The 16,966-nt window shown below is 45.5% G+C and overlaps 2 protein-coding genes and 1 long non-coding RNA gene across 3 annotated transcripts in view; 1 reads left to right on the top strand and 2 right to left on the bottom strand.

Annotated features, from left to right (window-relative positions):
* SLC36A1 (solute carrier family 36 member 1) overlaps window positions 1–16,966 on the bottom strand; it is a 222,424-nt gene that overhangs the window by 91,369 nt on the left and 114,089 nt on the right. The window lies entirely within an intron of this gene.
* The window catches only part of FAT2 (FAT atypical cadherin 2), a 64,974-nt gene that overhangs the window by 4,166 nt on the left and 43,842 nt on the right, over window positions 1–16,966 (top strand). The window contains exons 2-8 of the mRNA XM_024247349.3: window positions 1,093–1,407; window positions 8,278–8,336; window positions 10,051–10,362; window positions 11,342–11,552; window positions 13,107–13,246; window positions 13,842–14,123; window positions 15,231–15,441. Of these exons, the coding sequence (XP_024103117.3) occupies window positions 1,093–1,407; window positions 8,278–8,336; window positions 10,051–10,362; window positions 11,342–11,552; window positions 13,107–13,246; window positions 13,842–14,123; window positions 15,231–15,441 (1,530 nt within the window). The remainder of the gene's footprint in view (window positions 1–1,092; window positions 1,408–8,277; window positions 8,337–10,050; window positions 10,363–11,341; window positions 11,553–13,106; window positions 13,247–13,841; window positions 14,124–15,230; window positions 15,442–16,966) is intronic.
* LOC129059580 (uncharacterized) lies at window positions 894–16,044 on the bottom strand. The gene is made up of 5 exons (XR_008525564.2): window positions 15,206–16,044; window positions 8,644–8,827; window positions 5,197–5,414; window positions 2,764–2,876; window positions 894–2,455 (listed from the first exon to the last, which is right to left on the bottom strand). It is a non-coding gene; the product is annotated as an uncharacterized LOC129059580 (long non-coding RNA).

The following is a 16,966-nucleotide window of genomic DNA, read 5'->3' as shown; positions in this document are numbered from 1 at the left end:
AATAAGTATTTCCAAATTGCTCTCCAAAAGGTGACAAAACCACATTCCTTTTTTTAAGATTCAAGGAAAGTAAGTGTAAGTCAGCACTGTTTGAGTGCCCACTACTGGTAAGGCCCTAAGATAGGTACCTGGGGGAGATCCCAGGTGAATAAAGGCAGATCACTGCCTTCAAGGAGTTTGCAATTTGGTAGGTGATTTATTTCCACCAAAACCAAGTTGTAATAACTTGTTCTCAATGTGGCTTTCAGCAACCTTTGTCTCTTAACACCAGCCACTGAAAGAAAACAGCTTAATCTAATTAAGCTGTTTAATTAGAAAGAGCATTAGATTAAGAGTCAATCCCAGACCCAGTTCTTCCACATACTTGCTACATGATCTTGGTCAAATCGCACTCCCTCTCTGAGCCTCAGTTTCCCCAGCGGTCATCTCTGTCATGCTATGGCTGTGAGCATGGGCCACGCCCTCTCACACAGGCCCTGCCAGTACAGCATGATCCATGAGAGCTTGAGGTGTAAGCTTCTTTTACTCATTCTTGGACCCTCAACTTCTAGAACATTGCTAGCCCATCGTAAGCAATTTTTGGAGGGAATGAACTAAAAAATGAAGCTCAGCCCCTTAAAATCATGAAAATGATGGAGAAGGGAATGGCAATTTATTCATCAAATTCCTAACCCTGAAATTGATTACCTACCAGGACATAAAGTGTGAAGGAAACAGTTTAAGGACAACTATAAGAAAACCTCACTTACAGAATGTGAAATAGATCAATGGAACTTGGGTTTAAGTAGTCAAGAGAAAGTAGATAAACTACCACTGTCTTCTGAAAACCCTAAATATGCTCACATGCTAAAGGCATGGGTCCATTTTAGCAGAGGAAGGCTCTGAGAGGTTCTAGAATAAGGATATTAATTCCCCTGTGTTCAACTCAGCATCTCCCACATTATATTGGTAGAAGCAGTTCTTTCTTTTCATAGAAAATCTACTTATTAATATCCTTTCCACAGTGCAGTTTGGGGAATGGTGGGTAAGGGTGATTTCTAAAGCCACTTTGAGCTCTAAAGTATTTTGGGTTTGCTCACTTACTGTCCCTAGGAATGATTCAGACTCTGGCACCCCTGGACCGAGAATTTGCATCTTACTACTGGTTGACGGTATTAGCAGTGGACAGGGGTTCTGTGCCCCTCTCTTCTGTAACTGAAGTCTACATTGAGGTTACGGATGCCAATGACAACCCACCCCAGATGTCCCAAGCTGTGTTCTACCCCTCCATCCAGGAGGATGCTCCCGTGGGCACCTCTGTGCTTCAACTGGATGCCTGGGACCCAGACTCCAGCTCCAAAGGGAAGCTGACCTTCAACATCACCAGTGGGAACCACATGGGATTCTTTATGATTCACCCTGTTACAGGTAAGGATCCAAAAAGCTGGGTGAACAGGGATCTCTACGATGGTGGCTCTCAAATTGTGGGCCCAAATCAGCACCATCAGCATTACTGTGAACTTGGAAATTCAAATTCTCCGGCCCCACCCTAAACCCACTGAATCAAAATTTCGAGGGTGAGGCCCAACAATCCGTGTTTTCAGAAGACATGCAGGGGATTCTGATGTGTTTCAAATGTGTACTAACATTTGACAATGCTGTTCTACAAAGTCCATCTCTATGTGAAAATGAAAAGGATCTGTCTTCACGTTTCTTTCCTTGGGGCCCAAGGAAACTAAGCAGGTTGCCCATTGGTCAACCTGAGACTAGTTCAGACCTCCAAGTGGTCCCAACCTGACTCTCTCCTGAGTCATGAGCCACAGGTTGAATCCCTTAACCCTAGTTCCAGACTGATCTCAACCCCGCCCAGAGTGTTGGCAGTGTGAATCCACTTATGTTGTCAATCATCTCAGGAGCACCTGCCCAAAGCCTTCTGGGACAAGGATGGTGGATGGTTGGGAGAAATCCAGACGTTGGCAGCTGGCAGCAGTGACTCAGACATTGCCCATAGAGGTGTTTTGTTTGATTTGCTTAAGCTTTAAACAATTATTTTTTAAGTTGCAGCCAACACATAAAATTAGAAAATTCCACAAAACATTCCTGATTTCTGGTTGTTCTTTTAAAATGGAAGGATCGGGCCACACTGTCTTCACAGTCCCACTGGGCCACAGTGGCCCGGAGCCAACAGCCGCTCCCTTTGTAGACCTGGCACAGATGCTCTGGTCCCTGCAGGTCGTGCCATCCCCTGTTGTGTTATTCCCAGCCTGCGTCCCTCATTGACACCACCTGCCTGGCTTTCCTTGGTGCTGCAGTGTGAGAACTGGGTCCCATTGCTGCAGACATTTCTTAAAGCCTCATCTTCCTCTTGGGGGATGAACAACAATCCTATTGTAGAGAAGGCCAACATATTCCCCACTGAACCCAACATCCTGTTTTCCGTCTCCAACAATTTGCTCTTGTCGGAGAAGGATGGAACCTGGTGAGATTGGAGGAAAGCAAGAATGTGAGCGGGCAGTCCCTTTATTCTTAAGACAAAAGGGAACCAGGAGGAGGATGATGCTGGGAGTCCTGGAGCAGACAGAGGGGTGGGTGAGATATAAGTGCCTATTTGCCTGATAACATTTATTGCCAACCTTTCCTGTTAACCTTTGACCTCAGGGTGTGGAGTAGTTCTAGGAGGAGGATGCTTTTCTCCTGGAAAACAGGCTGAAGCTGGCTCTCTACCTGGGCCTACCCTGTCCCTCCCTGTCCCTCCCTCTTCAGGAGTGGGAAGAGATCTCTCACCTAAGGCATTCACTTCTCAGCTTCTTCCAAATCATTGTTCTGTTTACTATCAACAGTTCCCTGACAGCAGGTCTGGCAAAATGCCCTAGAGGGCAGAGATGTTCTTAGCCTTCCTGCAGTTGAAAGGAAGAAATCTTTATAAGCATGAACACTTTCAAAAGTAGAACAAATCACCAATGCGCCCCCAGCCCACCTTTCTCATCACCACCATTACTTTGTCCCACTTCCCTACTTGGATGCCCTGTATGGCTTCCCTGTGCCCTTAAGATAAAGTCAGTAAGCCAGACACAGTGGCTAACACCTGTGATCCCAGCACTTGGGGAGGCCAAGGCAGGAGGATCGCTTGAGCCTGGGCAACATGGCGAAATCCCATCCATACAAAACATACAAAAATTAGCTTGGTGTGATGGTGTGCACTTGAAGTCCCAGCTACTCAGGAGGCTGAGGTAGCAAGATGGCTTGAGCCTGGGAGGTTGAGGCTGCAGTGAGCCATGATCACATCACTGGTCTCCAGCCTGGGTGACAGAACAAGAGCCTGTCTCAGGAAAAAAAAAAAAAAAAAAAAATAGAGAAAGTCAGATTCTGCTGTGTCCTACAAAGTCATGCCTGGTCTGTCCTTGCTGACCTCTCTGGCCTTATCTTGCCCCTCTCCTGCTGACTGTCCCCATGTTCCAGTCACATGGCCTGCCTCAGTCCGGGCCCCTCCACGCAGGACTTTGCATGTGCCATTCTCTCTAACAGGGGACTCTTCTCTCCTTTTGCCTGGTTAATTCCTGCTCTTCTTTCAGATTCCAGCCTAGCTGTTCTTTCCTTAGAGAAGTTTTTCCTGATACCCTAACACTTTCCAGCACCACCTACTCCTTTTTGCGACATTTATTGTACAGGACGTTATATTCACTTGTGTGATTATCCCATTAATCATCTGTGTCCCTCACTAGACTTCAAAGTTCCCTGAGAAAAGGGAGCCTAACTGTTGGTGCCCACCACAATTTCTTCAGTACCTGTCACACAGCAGGAGCTCAACAAATAATTGTTAAATGGATGAATGAATCTCTGCCAGCATCCACAATGTTTTGTTAAGCCCAAGATTCTTTCACATACTCAGCAAATGTTTAAAGGTGTCTGACCTTACTAGGCTTCTAAACAATGTGCTGTGGAGTTATATGAAGATGAATAAAACACAGTTTCAGGTATTGAGAAATTCAGTCCATTAGGAGCATGAAGATTTGGATATAAACACGATAGAACCAGTTTGAAAGGGCATAATATCGTAAAATATGTGTAGATACAGTGCCCTGGCCACTCAGAAGAAGGAGGAAGCTGCTCTGGGTGGTGGATCTGCAAGGGCTTCATGGGACAGGGGTGGTTATGCTGAGCTGGAGGGTGGGAGGATTTTGAGAGGCAGCAGTCTGGGAGAGCAAATGGGTGAGGATGATGACACAGGTGCTATCTGAGAGGGAGGAAGACCCTGATCTTGTTGAAGACAATGCAAGTAGATGGACTTTCTCAAGGTTTATCTCAGTTCCACCACTTATAAATAATGAGATCTTGGGAAAGTGAGTTACCTGCTCTATGCTTGAGTTTTCTCACCAGTGAAATGGAGATTGTAATAGAGACCATCTGGGCTGTTGTGAGGATTAAATGAGTTAATATGCAGAGCTATAGAAAGAGCTTAGCTGAATGCCTGTGCATGTGAGAGCTCAAAAAGGGTTGGTTCTTTGATGCTGCAGGAGGGAAGAACAGGAAGAGGAAGATGAAGATGGAAAAGCAGCTGGGGCAAGACCTAGATTGTGGTGACTCAGGATAAGAGGAGTTAAAGATCAGGAATCTATCAGAGGTGGAATCAACAACAGTCGGAAAACTGTTGGATGAGGGAAGATGAAGGGTCATATATGGGTCTGAGATAGGGTGTTAGGGAAACATTTGTTTGGAGGAGAAAAATGATAAGAGTGAAGTCCACTGAGTGCCACCTCATCCAGGAAGGGCGAGAGGGGTTTTCTATGCACCTTAGTTAGTGAACATGCACACAGCTCTATGGAGGTGGTTCTGCTATGTCCCCATTCTATTCAGGCACTTCCTGGGAACCCTGATACTGACTTCAGAGAGGAGGATGAGGATGAGAATAGGGGCAACTGTGCAGGATACCTCGGGGCATTGATTCCAGAGGCACAGGACCTTAGAAGGTCGGGGGAGGCAGTGGTGAGATGCAGAAGGAGAAAAGAAAAACCAAATGGGGTTGGTGGAGAGAGGGAGAGAGAGAGAGACACAGAGAGAGAAAGAGACAGAGAGAGGCTGAGATTCAGAGGCACAAGGTGAGAAGAGAGAGAGGAAGAGCTGGAAGAGAGGAGGAGGAGAAACACAGAAAAGAGAGCAAAGGGAGAGGAGAGAAGGGCAGGGAGGAAAGGAAGGGATGGAGCCAGATAGAAGGCTTACCTGCCAAGACCCCCTAGTCTTTGTGCTCTTCCTGGGGGACCCCAGGCCCTAGGCCTTCCCCATGAGGCCCCTCAGTTTGGGGCCAAGCTGGCACAGTATCCACACCCTCCTGTCCTACAGGAGTGTGTCTTTCCTTCCACTTGTCCTCCTTCTTTGACTGGAAGGGCACCTGAGTGTGGAGCTTCTCAGGAGCCTTCTCCAATCCCTTGCATGCCAACCTTCAGTTAGGGAAGAAAAAGCTGGAATGACTTGCGTTCAACTGCACAAGGCGAGAACACGCCCCCAACAGAGCCCACATCCTCACACCACACCCCCATTGCCATGACTGGAGGCTCTGGCCCAGCACTGAATCCCTGTTCCCCTGGCTGAGCTCCCAGCTCTGTCACTGAGCCCCCCAGGGAAACTCTGGGCTCTTCAATGAACTTCTTTTTCTACACTTAATTCCATTATCTCAATCACCTCATCACCTAAACAAGATCAAGAAAGTGAAAGTGTTCAGATGTTCCATTAACCTCGACCAGTAACTCTGCTTTCACTTACAAGAGACCGTCCACACCAGCCACGGCCTCTCAGGCCATGGCTTTGGATGACCTTCTGGGCCCCTGAAAACCTCCACCTCAACTTCCCTGAATCTTGCAGAGAGCTAGCGCCTTCTCTACCCAACTTCTTCAATTACGGATGAACTGAGAGGAGCCCAGAGGAGCCCAGAGGAGCCCCCTCTCTATTTATCTGCAGCAGCCTGTCATGGGAAGAGCCAGTACTAGGACCCTAGTGAATAATAATAATAATAAATGGGGAAAACGCTATCACTTCATGGTTTCTCTGAAACTGAAGGCAATAGTTGTTATTTCTGCTGTAGCTCCTGACAAGCTGCTTTTTTTTTTAAAGGAGTCTCGCTCTGTTGCCCAGGCTGGAGTGCAGTGGTGAGATCTTGGCTCACTGCAACCTCTGCCTCCTGGGTTCAAGCAATTCTCCTGTCTCCTAGTAGCTGGGACTACAGGCACACACCACAACATACAGCTAATTTTTTTTGTATTTTTAGTAGAGACGAAGTTTCACCATATTGGTCAGGCTGGTCTCGAACTCCTTACCTCAGGTGATCCACCCGCTTCGGCCGCCCAAAGTGCTGGGATTACAGGTGTGAGCCACCGTGCCCAGGCGACAAGCTGCCTTTTTTACTTAACAATATATTGTGTGCAGCATTTCCCCATCTACAGAATGTATTTTGAATAGTTGCTTAAGATTCTTTTTTATGTAAAATGTATACAACTCTTCCCTTGTATGGATTGTGTCCAATTATTGGCTTTTTAAAACGTGACTCAGGTGAACACCGTGTGAACTCATCTTCCCAGATGTATGCACTGATTTCCTTAAAATACATTCCTTAAAGTGGGATGAGAAGTTCAGAACTTAAGCCAGAAAGATGTTAAAGGTCACCCAATTCAACTCCTTTTGCAGAGGAGGCTGGGGTTGAAATAAAGTTGGGAGAAATAAGCAGGAGCCTCCTGGAGTCAAGGCGAGGCACAGAGGGGATTAGTGGGTCCCCTGTAAGGAACCTGAGGCTGGAGTTGGGGGTTGGCAGGGCCATAGGAGGGGAAGGGAGAGGCTGAGGCAGGAGGTAGTGTCCTTCCTGGAGGCCTCCCAATCCCAAAGACCCTGAATGCTTTCCCAGCCTTACCATGACCCCTAACCCATTCCTATCCCAACATATGAATTCTCAGAATTGAATTGGTTGTCAGGAATTTTTCAGATGTAAAGATAGAAACCCAATGCAGGTTGGCTGAGGCAATAAAAGACATTTGTTTTCTTACTTTACAGAAAATTCCAGACGTATTATGGCTGCAGGCACAGCTGTAGCCAGCGTTGGAATAATGTAATGAAGGTGCTGCCTCTGCTTATCTCTTGGCCTTGTTTTCTCTGAGTGGGTCTAGCCTCAGGAGTCCCTCTTCTTGTTGCTGTCAGGCTTCCTCCTGTTCTCTCAGCACAGCAGCAGAAAAAGTCTCTTTCTAGAGCTCTTGCAAAAGTCCCAGAATGGATTCTCATCAGACAGACTGGTCCCTTGTCTATTGCAGAGCCAGTTGCAAGGGCCAGGGGGATAGTCTGTGCTGACTGGCTATCCTTGGGCTATAAACTTCTCCCTAGGCGGGTCAGCCTCACCCCAGATAATAAAGGACTAAAACTAGGAATGGTTTTAGTCTAATTCCTAATTAGAACCTAATTCTCCTGGTTTCCCCTCAGGAGAACTGGGGTTTATTAAAAGAAGAGGGAATGAATGACGAGCCAAAGACATCCAGATGCAAACATGTTCCTTAGATTTTAGTGACAAGGAACCAAAACTGCATCACAGCCGTGCTGACATTGACCGTTGTGCACCAGTAACGCTACTGGTTGCTTCCAGCTGGCAACCATCCTGACTGGGGAGGCTGCTCGAGCAAAACTCGATTGCTGAAGTTTTGATGTATCACCCCTGCCTAATAGAGAAAGCAGGAAGTAGCTGAGAACTTCACCTGACACATTATCTCTGCTGTTCTCTCCCAGCTCCTCACTCCCCCCTTCCTTTCCCCCGAGTTTCATTTCCCCTTGGTGTTCTGATGCTCTTCAGCCTACAGTGAGGTCATATTCCAATAGATCCATCATAGGTTGAAAATCCTGTAAGTCTAAATACCGAACCTACAGAACATCATAGCTTAGCCTTGCCTACCTCGTATGCGCTCGGAACACTTGCATTAGCCTACAGGGGGCAAAATCATCTCACATAAAGCCTATTTTATAATAAAGTATTGAATATTTCAACACTTCAGTATTTGTACTCAATACTTCAGTATTTGAATACCAAAGTGAAAGTAAAAAACAGAATGTATGGGTACTTGAAGTATGGTTTATCCTGAATGTGTATCACTTCCACACCATGATAAAGTAGGAAATTTAAGTTGAACTATCCTGTCAGGGATGATCTTTACATGTTCTTCAAAGATCAGAAGAATTCTTATCTGAGATTTGAATGTAATTCTTGAAGTTGCCTCAGTAAAGTGGCCCTGAAAGCCTTTTGCTCATGTCTCTCCCCTATCATCTCTCTCCCAGGTCTCCTATCTACAGCCCAGCAGCTGGACAGAGAGAACAAGGATGAACACATCCTGGAGGTAAGTAATGGTGGTGAATCCATCCGCTGGGTTTGAATGCCTCCTACAGAAGCTGATTTGTGGAGCCACGTTAGGCCTTGGAGCCACGTGCATGTCTAGCACTGTGGCTGAGGAGGGTCTGGGTTCAGGGAGGAAGATATACGTGAGCTGAACCTTGCTGGATGATCCTTGAATCTTTGCTAGCTCCTCAGCACTGAGAAGGGAAGGAGTCTGAAACTGCCCAGGCTGGGTAGGCACCATTGATTGATTAGTGATGCCTGCAGGGAGTGAAGGAGAGGGGAGCAGTACATGTGTGCTATGTACTTACCGAGTCCAGTCCATCCCTCCTGGCTCAGGGAGACAGAATCATTCTCGGTCAAACACTAGGTCAGCAGCAGAGCCAGGATGAAAACCAGACCTTTGTCTTCTAGATCTGTGCTCTTTCTAGGATGCCTCTAAAATCACATAGGCATTTCTGGTGCCTATTCCAATGAAAGGCTTTGGTTAGTGACCTAGTGGGAATGAAATCAGAAGAGAAGGAGATAGGTGGAAATCTAACTATTTTCCCTCCTGAACTGTCCTTCACTGATGATCTCTTCTAGTTTTAAAAGTATCAGGAGGGGGGAATACATATTCCTCAGAAGGAAACAAATTTTGCCTTTGATACTTCCAGGCTCTGCACATTCTTTTTCCTTTGGTAAGAAACAGATGTTATTGGCCAGGCGCGGTGGCTCACGCCTGTAATCCCAGCACTTTGGGAGGCTGAGGCGGGCAGATCACTTGGGGTTAGGAGTTCAAGACCAGCCTGGCCAACATGATGAAACCCCATCTCTACTAAAAATACAAAAATTAGCCAGGTGTGGTGGCGGGCGCTTGTAATCCCAGCTACTGGGGAGGCTGAGGCAGGAGAAGCACTTGAGCCTGGGAGGCGGAGGTTGCAGTGAGCTGAGATCGTGCCACTGCACTCCAGCCTGGGCGATAGAGCGAGACTCAGTCTCAAAAAAAAAAAAAAAAAAAAAAAAAGAAACATATTATTAGTAAGAAGTAGCTAAATGGCCTTCCCAGGGACTGAAAGCATTCTCCACAGTTCAGTAACAGATATTTACCTTTAAACACCAAAGTGTTTTTTAAAATTTGGAACCGTTTCAGGTGGAAACGTCCTGTCTGATGTGATGCCCTTGGGGCTATTGATGCATGTGATTATTTGCCCCTGCATTAAATAGCTACTGGTTCTGAAATGGTTTTGGGGCCTTTTCTCACTCTGGATTTCATTGCATGCATCAGGCCATGTGTCTGACCCAAAAAGTACCACTCATTCCCTCATAAACATTTTCTCATTTGTTTTCTCTAATCTTGAGCAGCTTAAGGAAACCAGAGAACTAAAATTATGAGAAACACAAGCAAGTAAAAAGTAGGTAGTCTCTGAGAAATGGCCCAGGGGTTGTCCCACATAAACAGCACCAGCTTTTGTCTAGAGACTCTGACTCTGTCTTCTTCCAGTTCTTTCTGCTTCCTTTCTCTGTTCTCACTGGCTTTCCCAGGGGCAAAGTTGCCAGAGAGCTGAGTTCCAAGTAGGTGAAGTTATGATAATAAAAAGTACAAGCTTATACCAAAGAACAAACTGACTGCTATTTCCAGGTTGTTAAAAGTGGTGGTAGGGCTGTGGTGGGTGGCAAAGCATAGTCACTAATTTGCAGTTGTCAGCTCAGGTGCTCATGCTCAATTCTGCTCCCAGGTGACTGTGCTGGACAATGGGGAACCCTCACTGAAGTCCACCTCCAGGGTGGTGGTAGGCATCTTGGACGTCAATGACAATCCACCTGTATTCTCCCACAAGCTCTTCAATGTCCGCCTTCCAGAGAGGCTGAGCCCTGTGTCCCCTGGGCCTGTGTACAGGCTGGTGGCTTCAGACCTGGATGAGGGTCTTAATGGCAGAGTCACCTACAGTATCGAGGACAGCGATGAGGAGGCCTTCAGTATCGACCCGGTCACAGGTGTGGTGTCATCCAGCAGCACTTTTACAGCTGGAGAGTACAACATCCTAACGGTGAGCAGACAGAAGGAAGCCACGGAGAGAGGAGTGGCATACTGGTTGGTGGCCTTCTTTGAGAATTCAGGAGGAGGGAGACAGCCTGCCAGCATAAGGGAAATGGTACTCTCCTTCCTGGCTTTCTCCCAGAGAAACTGGGAGTCGCAGCTTCAGCCAAAGGATCAAATTCTGGGTCCTTATCTTTGAGAGCAATAAGGTCTTTACCTGGGAAATCCCCTCTATTCTTAGAGAGAAGGATTTAGTGAGAGTAACAGGGGCTTTGGAATCAATGAGCCTGGGTTCCAACCCTAGTACTGCCATTTTACACCTGTGTGACTTTGGACAAGTCATTTAACCTTTGTTTTATCATTTGTAAAATGGAGATAAGAACGTCTTTCTTGTGAGAAGCCAATATATCAGGTAGTTAGTGCATGGGTGCTTACATCAGTCAGCCTGAATTCCACTCCAGTCTCATTGCTAGCCAAGCATTTCATCTGGCAGGTGAATTGACCACACTGAGCCCTAGTTTCTTCTTGTAAAAGACAGATGATAACAGGACCTCTTCCAAGGTTATTGTGAGGATTAAATGAGATATTGCGCACAAAGCTCTTAGAACAAGGTCTGATAATAGTGAGTGCTCAATAAATTCTAGCTTGTTAGGTTTATGGTAGTTGGGAAAAGCAAAGGGCATATGTATGCAAAGTTCAATTTAGGAAGTAGCACACAGTAAGTCTTCAGTTAACAGTGGCATTTATTATTTTTATACTAACCATGAGGTTCTTGAGCACAGGTTATATGTTTTGTTCACCACCATGCCTGCAGCAACAGGCAGGGTGCCTGTTTACAGCAAGCCGTCAAGTGTGCATCAGAGGAATGAACAACTGGATGAGAGGCCTGCTTGGTCAGAATCACAGGACGCTCTGGTTCTCATCCTGGCTGCTTGGGTCTTCTTGTCTCTTGGCCCCAACTCTCAGTTTTGGTGTTGGCCTCCTTACAGATCAAGGCAACAGACAGTGGGCAGCCACCACTCTCAGCCAGTGTCCGGCTACACATTGAGTGGATCCCTCGGCCTCGGCCGTCCTCCATCCCTCTGGCCTTTGATGAGACCTACTACAGCTTTACGGTCATGGAGACGGACCCTGTGAACCACATGGTGGGGGTCATCAGCGTAGAGGGCAGACCCGGACTCTTCTGGTTCAACATCTCAGGTGAGGCAAGGCCTAGGGCCCAACAAGGGCCAACCCCTCCCATCCTTATACACCAGCTCTAGTTTTCCTGCTACAGTCTTTCTGACTCTTCTCAAGGTCAGGCTCCTCGGCAGCCCCTCTTTCAGCCCTGAGTGGGGACTGCCTCTTCCCTGGTTCTCCGGGAGCACAGGCAGTAAGAATGCCACGTCTGCCAAGCTTTCCTTTCACTCCAGCCACGATCTCTAACCCCAGCCAGAGTTGGCAGTGCCTCAGCTACCCCAAGGGCCTAGGAGACCTAAGATGGTTCAGGAAGACCCAGAGCAGAAATGCTTTGTGTTTCCTTTCCTACCTCAATGTGAAAATCATAGTTGACCGTGAGCCTGCCATAAGCTACACCCTGGGGCCGTGCTCAATGTTTTGGCTCCAGGTTTCGCCCTTGAGATCAGGGGAAAGTGTCTATTCTCATTCTAGGAGGCACTTGGATCCGGGCTCCGATGGCCTTCTCTGAAATTCCTCTCTGTCTCTAAATCAAGGTTTTGTTTCAACATCTGGGGGTCACAGAACCCTTCAGGAATCTGACGAATGCTTAGGTCCTCTTCCCAGAAAGTTGTGTGCACAAACACACACAAATGTAAATCTGCATAAATTTAGAGGATTTATAGGCCCTTTGAAACCCATCCAGGGATTCCAGGTTAAAAATCTCTAACAGTTTCAGCACCCACATGAACATGGAGTCCTGGTACAGTTTTCCGTCCTGGCTAAGAGTAGGATAGGATATATGCCCTTGGCCCAAGCTCTTTGAACCTCCTGGACTTACTTCCAGTTCTGGTTTACAGCTGTTTTGTTTGACTTTTTTTCTTTAATACCAAATTAATGCATGTACCCTCTAAAACATTTCAAAAACACAAATGGGCTGGGCACAGTGGCTCGCACCTGTAATCCCAGCTACTTAAGAGGCTGAAGTAGGAGGATCACCTGAGGCCGAGTCCAAGGTTACAGTGAACTATGATTGCACCATACACTCCAGCCTGGGTGACAGAGTGAGAGCCTGTCTATAAATAAGTAAATAAGCACACACAAATTAATGCAGAGAAGAAAATAAAAATCACCTAAAGTTCCACCAATTAGAAGATAATCCACTGTTATAATGTTGATGTGTTTCCTTCTTGTCATTTTTCCTTTACACACACACACACACACACCCTTAGGGTTATATTAAAATATTGTTTTATAATATTTTTAAATGTAATATATCATGAACATATTTCCATGTCACTAAACATATTTCTATATACTAGACATTTTAAAAACACGTTATTTTACATTTGGATTCTTATAGTTTATTAATCAATTTGATTTATTAATAAAATTCAAACAAAAATAACTTGACAACAACTTGACAGAATAAATTACAGTTTTGGGACTCCCTGGGAGAATAAACTATAACCTGTCACTCAGATCTTGTACTGTGGAATTTACCACCACGTCCTCTGAGCCTGACAACCAAAGCCTATCTTGTGCTATGCTGCCTAAATCACTGAGGTTGTGTGTGCTTTCTCCCCACTCCCACTCTAGGTGGGGATAAGGATATGGACTTTGACATTGAGAAGACCACAGGCAGCATCGTCATTGCCAGGCCTCTTGATACCAGGAGAAGGTTGAACTATAACTTGACTGTCGAGGTGACAGATGGGTCCCGCACCATTGCCACCCAGGTTAGAGGCCTCAGCTGGGGACCCCTGTATTGAGAGGAGATGGAAGGCCTTCTTGGTTGGGATGAGGCTACAGAGGTTTTCTGTGGATGTGGTGTTCCTCAAGGAACACTGAATTTAGAATCAAAGTTCTTGTCTAATACACTCTCTACTTCTGTGATCCTGGGAGAATTCTTGCTCGCACTCTGGATCTGTCTATAATTGGAAGCTTGTTTAAATGAGCAGTTTTAATTAAAGATAGAGTACAATGGGGCTACCATGGGTATAGGGGGATGATGGTTGGGAAAGTAGGGCTCTGAATTTCTATTCTGGCTTCAGCCAGAGTTTTATCTGTTTCTTACCTTTGGATTTCACACAACATTTCACTTGATGGAAAGGCCCTTCAAGAAAATTTTTGTTTTTGAAAAACACTAGACTGTGCAGCATCTGAAGGTCTTTTGATTTTGAAATACTGTCATTCATTCAACAAATATTTATCAAGTGATTGCTGAGTGCCAGGCACTGTGCTAGGCCTGGGTGGTACAGGGGGGTCCAGACAGACCCAGTCCCTCTTCCCCTGGGGCTCACAGTGCACCTTCTCCCTCATCTCCCTCCCTAGGTCCACATCTTCATGATTGCCAACATTAACCACCATCGGCCCCAGTTTCTGGAAACTCATTATGAGGTCAGAGTTCCCCAGGACACCGTGCCAGGGGTAGAGCTCCTCCGAGTCCAGGCCATAGATCAAGACAAGGGCAAAAGCCTCATCTATACCATACATGGCAGCCAAGACCCAGGAAGTGCCGGCCTCTTCCAGTTGGACCCAAGCAGTGGTGTCCTGGTAACGGTGGGAAAATTGGACCTCGGCTCGGGGCCCTCCCAGCACACACTGACAGTCATGGTGAGCAAATGGAAAAATCTGGTGAGAATACGTTTGCATGTAGATGTGTAGGGGTGGACATGCTTGGAGACATGCTGAAGGTCCCCCTTCCCCTGGTGAGCCAGGCGTACCAATGCTCATAAGGACCATGCACGAGACAGAGTTGTGACATTTCACAGCTGGCTAAGGGCACCTTCCCATAAGGGATGCCTGGAAGTGAAGGTAGAGATGGGACAGCTGCCAAGGAAACTCCTGTCAACCTCAGCTTTCTCTGGACTCACCCCAGATATTCCCCAAGAGCTCTCTCCCTGCTCAGTGACTTCATGACACAATGTGGATTCATATAGTGTCAGAGCCGGAAGGGACACACAGCCTCTCCCACTGAAAGCAAGGACTAAGGTCAGGCCAGCAAGGCATGCAGGACACAAAATGTAAGGAGGGCTCACTCTCTGGGCCATGTGCCTGCATTTTTATGACCCCAAGAGTCAGAGCCTCTTTAAATTTTGCACCCTACTTGCCTCACTTGCTTCCGCCTAGTTCTATCCCTGACCCTGCCCATTTGTCTCATCTTACACCTGAGACCCACAGAGAAAGACAGACTTCCTCACTGTCATACAGTTATTTATGATGGAACCAGAATCGGAGCCTGGCCTTCTGTCTTAAAGATCAGGGTTCTTATGTGCTAATTTATCATCCTCTGGGCATATAATATGTATTCAAGGCTCTGAGAAGTCCTGCAACAAAGAAAACTGTTTGACTGCATTTAATTCAGTGCTCCCCAAATTTACGTGACCATATAATTTTTTTTCCTGCATAACATGTTAACATCTTGAAGAATGAGTATTCTCTGAGATGTAATTTGGAAAACACTGCTTCTCTGCCTATTTCTGCCTTTCTCCTAAAATAGAATTATCCATTAAAACAGCTGAGCCTAGGAATCATTGACTGATACATTTACATAAATGAAGAAAAAGAGCATATAGATTAGAACAACATTTAAAAGAATATGGAGAGTTAGTTACAATTGGTCATATTTTAAATTGGCATTCTAGTTCATTAACCTTACCCTAACCCTGCCTCCTCCTATTCCATTTGCTGCTTACCCAATTACCCCCTTTGGGCCCATAGGTCCGAGACCAGGAAATACCTATCAAGAGGAACTTCGTGTGGGTGACCATTCATGTGGAGGATGGAAACCTCCACCCACCCCGCTTCACCCAGCTCCATTATGAGGCAAGTGTTCCTGACACCATAGCCCCCGGCACAGAGCTGCTGCAGGTCCGAGCCATAGATGCTGACCGGGGAGTCAATGCTGAGGTCCACTACTCCCTCCTGAAAGGTGAGAGGCCTGGCCATGAGCTCAGAGGATGGGTCAAGATGCTTTAGAAATAAAGGAAAGCACTAGAGGCATGAATTCACAAATTAATCAAGTACCAAGCTCATTAAGCCTTGGCAAAAAATAATTCTCGAGCATTCCTTGGGACTACCTAAATTAATGCACTTCCAAAGGTAGTAATAACATAATTACTACAATATGAGTAAGGACCACTCATGCTGTGGGAGAATTTGCATATATATTATATAAACCCACCAGTGACCAAACATGTAGAAGATATTTATGAAGTCCATGCAACATTTAAAAATGTAATAACTTTATGCATGTATGTTAGAACATTTTGTGAAGTGTATGGCATAGTTTTAGAAGTAATTTTTATTTTCTGATAAGGCTCCACAGTCATTTAGTATCTATTATATGGGTTTCTTCATCTCAAAAACGGGAATAATTTTATCTGTGCCAGAAAGTCATTGCAAAGATTAAAAGAGAAAATGTACATTGGCCAGGCATGGTGGCTCACGCCTGTAATCCCAGCACTTTGGGAGGCCGAGGTGGGCGGATCACCTGAGGTCGGGGGTTCGAGACCTGCCTGACCAACATGGTGAAACTCCGTCTCTACTAAAAATACAAAAATTAGCCGGGCATGGTGGCATGCACCTGTAATCCCAGCTACTCGGGAGGCTGAGGCAGGAGAATCACTTGAACCTGGGAGGCAGATGTTGCAGTGAGCTGAGATTGCACCATTGCACTCCAGCCTGGGCGACAGAGCAAGACTCCATCTCAAAAAAGAAAATGTATGCTCATACATGTTGTAAATTGAAATATTATACAAATGCCAGGGGCTATTACTATCATTGATAAGTGTTAATTATAAGCAATTACTATAACAAAAGCAATAATATCCAGTATCCAACTAATTATTAATGATAATTTGTAGTAATTGTAATACATAATTAATGATATTTAATAGTAATAATTATATTTAATAATAATACTTCATAGAGCTAGTTGCTATGAGAAACCAAGAAGAACATAATTTGCTGTCTGCCCTCACAAGACCTAATGTTCATTTATTGCATGCCAGTAGCTTATACAGTAGCTACTGGTACTGTATAAAGCCAGTAGCTTTACCTTTTCTTTTTGGAAGAAACAGTTGCCATATAACAGAAGTCTATTCACTCCTGAAGAAGAATATGGATTATAATGCATTGCTTGCTTTTTGTGATTTATGAAATGAAATCACATCTTTTATCTCATTGACAGCCTCATTGATGGAGATAATGACTTTATTTTCCAGATAAGATTAGTTTTAAAATATTCTTCTGATTATAGAAGTAACACATGCTCATTTTTGAAAACATGAAAAATACAGGAATGTATAAAGAACACAACACGTAACCATCATTTTCATCACCCCAAAAGAATGATTTTCTGTCTTTCCCTCTTATCTTCCCCTATGCATATTTTTGTAATATTGAGATCATAATGAACATACAATTTTGCGCCCTGATTTATTTCTTTCAGCAGT

The sequence above is a fragment of the Pongo abelii genome, chromosome 4 (assembly GCF_028885655.2).
Source record: "Pongo abelii isolate AG06213 chromosome 4, NHGRI_mPonAbe1-v2.0_pri, whole genome shotgun sequence".
Lineage (NCBI taxonomy): Eukaryota > Metazoa > Chordata > Mammalia > Primates > Hominidae > Pongo > Pongo abelii.
This window is presented reverse-complemented; position numbering and strand designations above follow the sequence as displayed.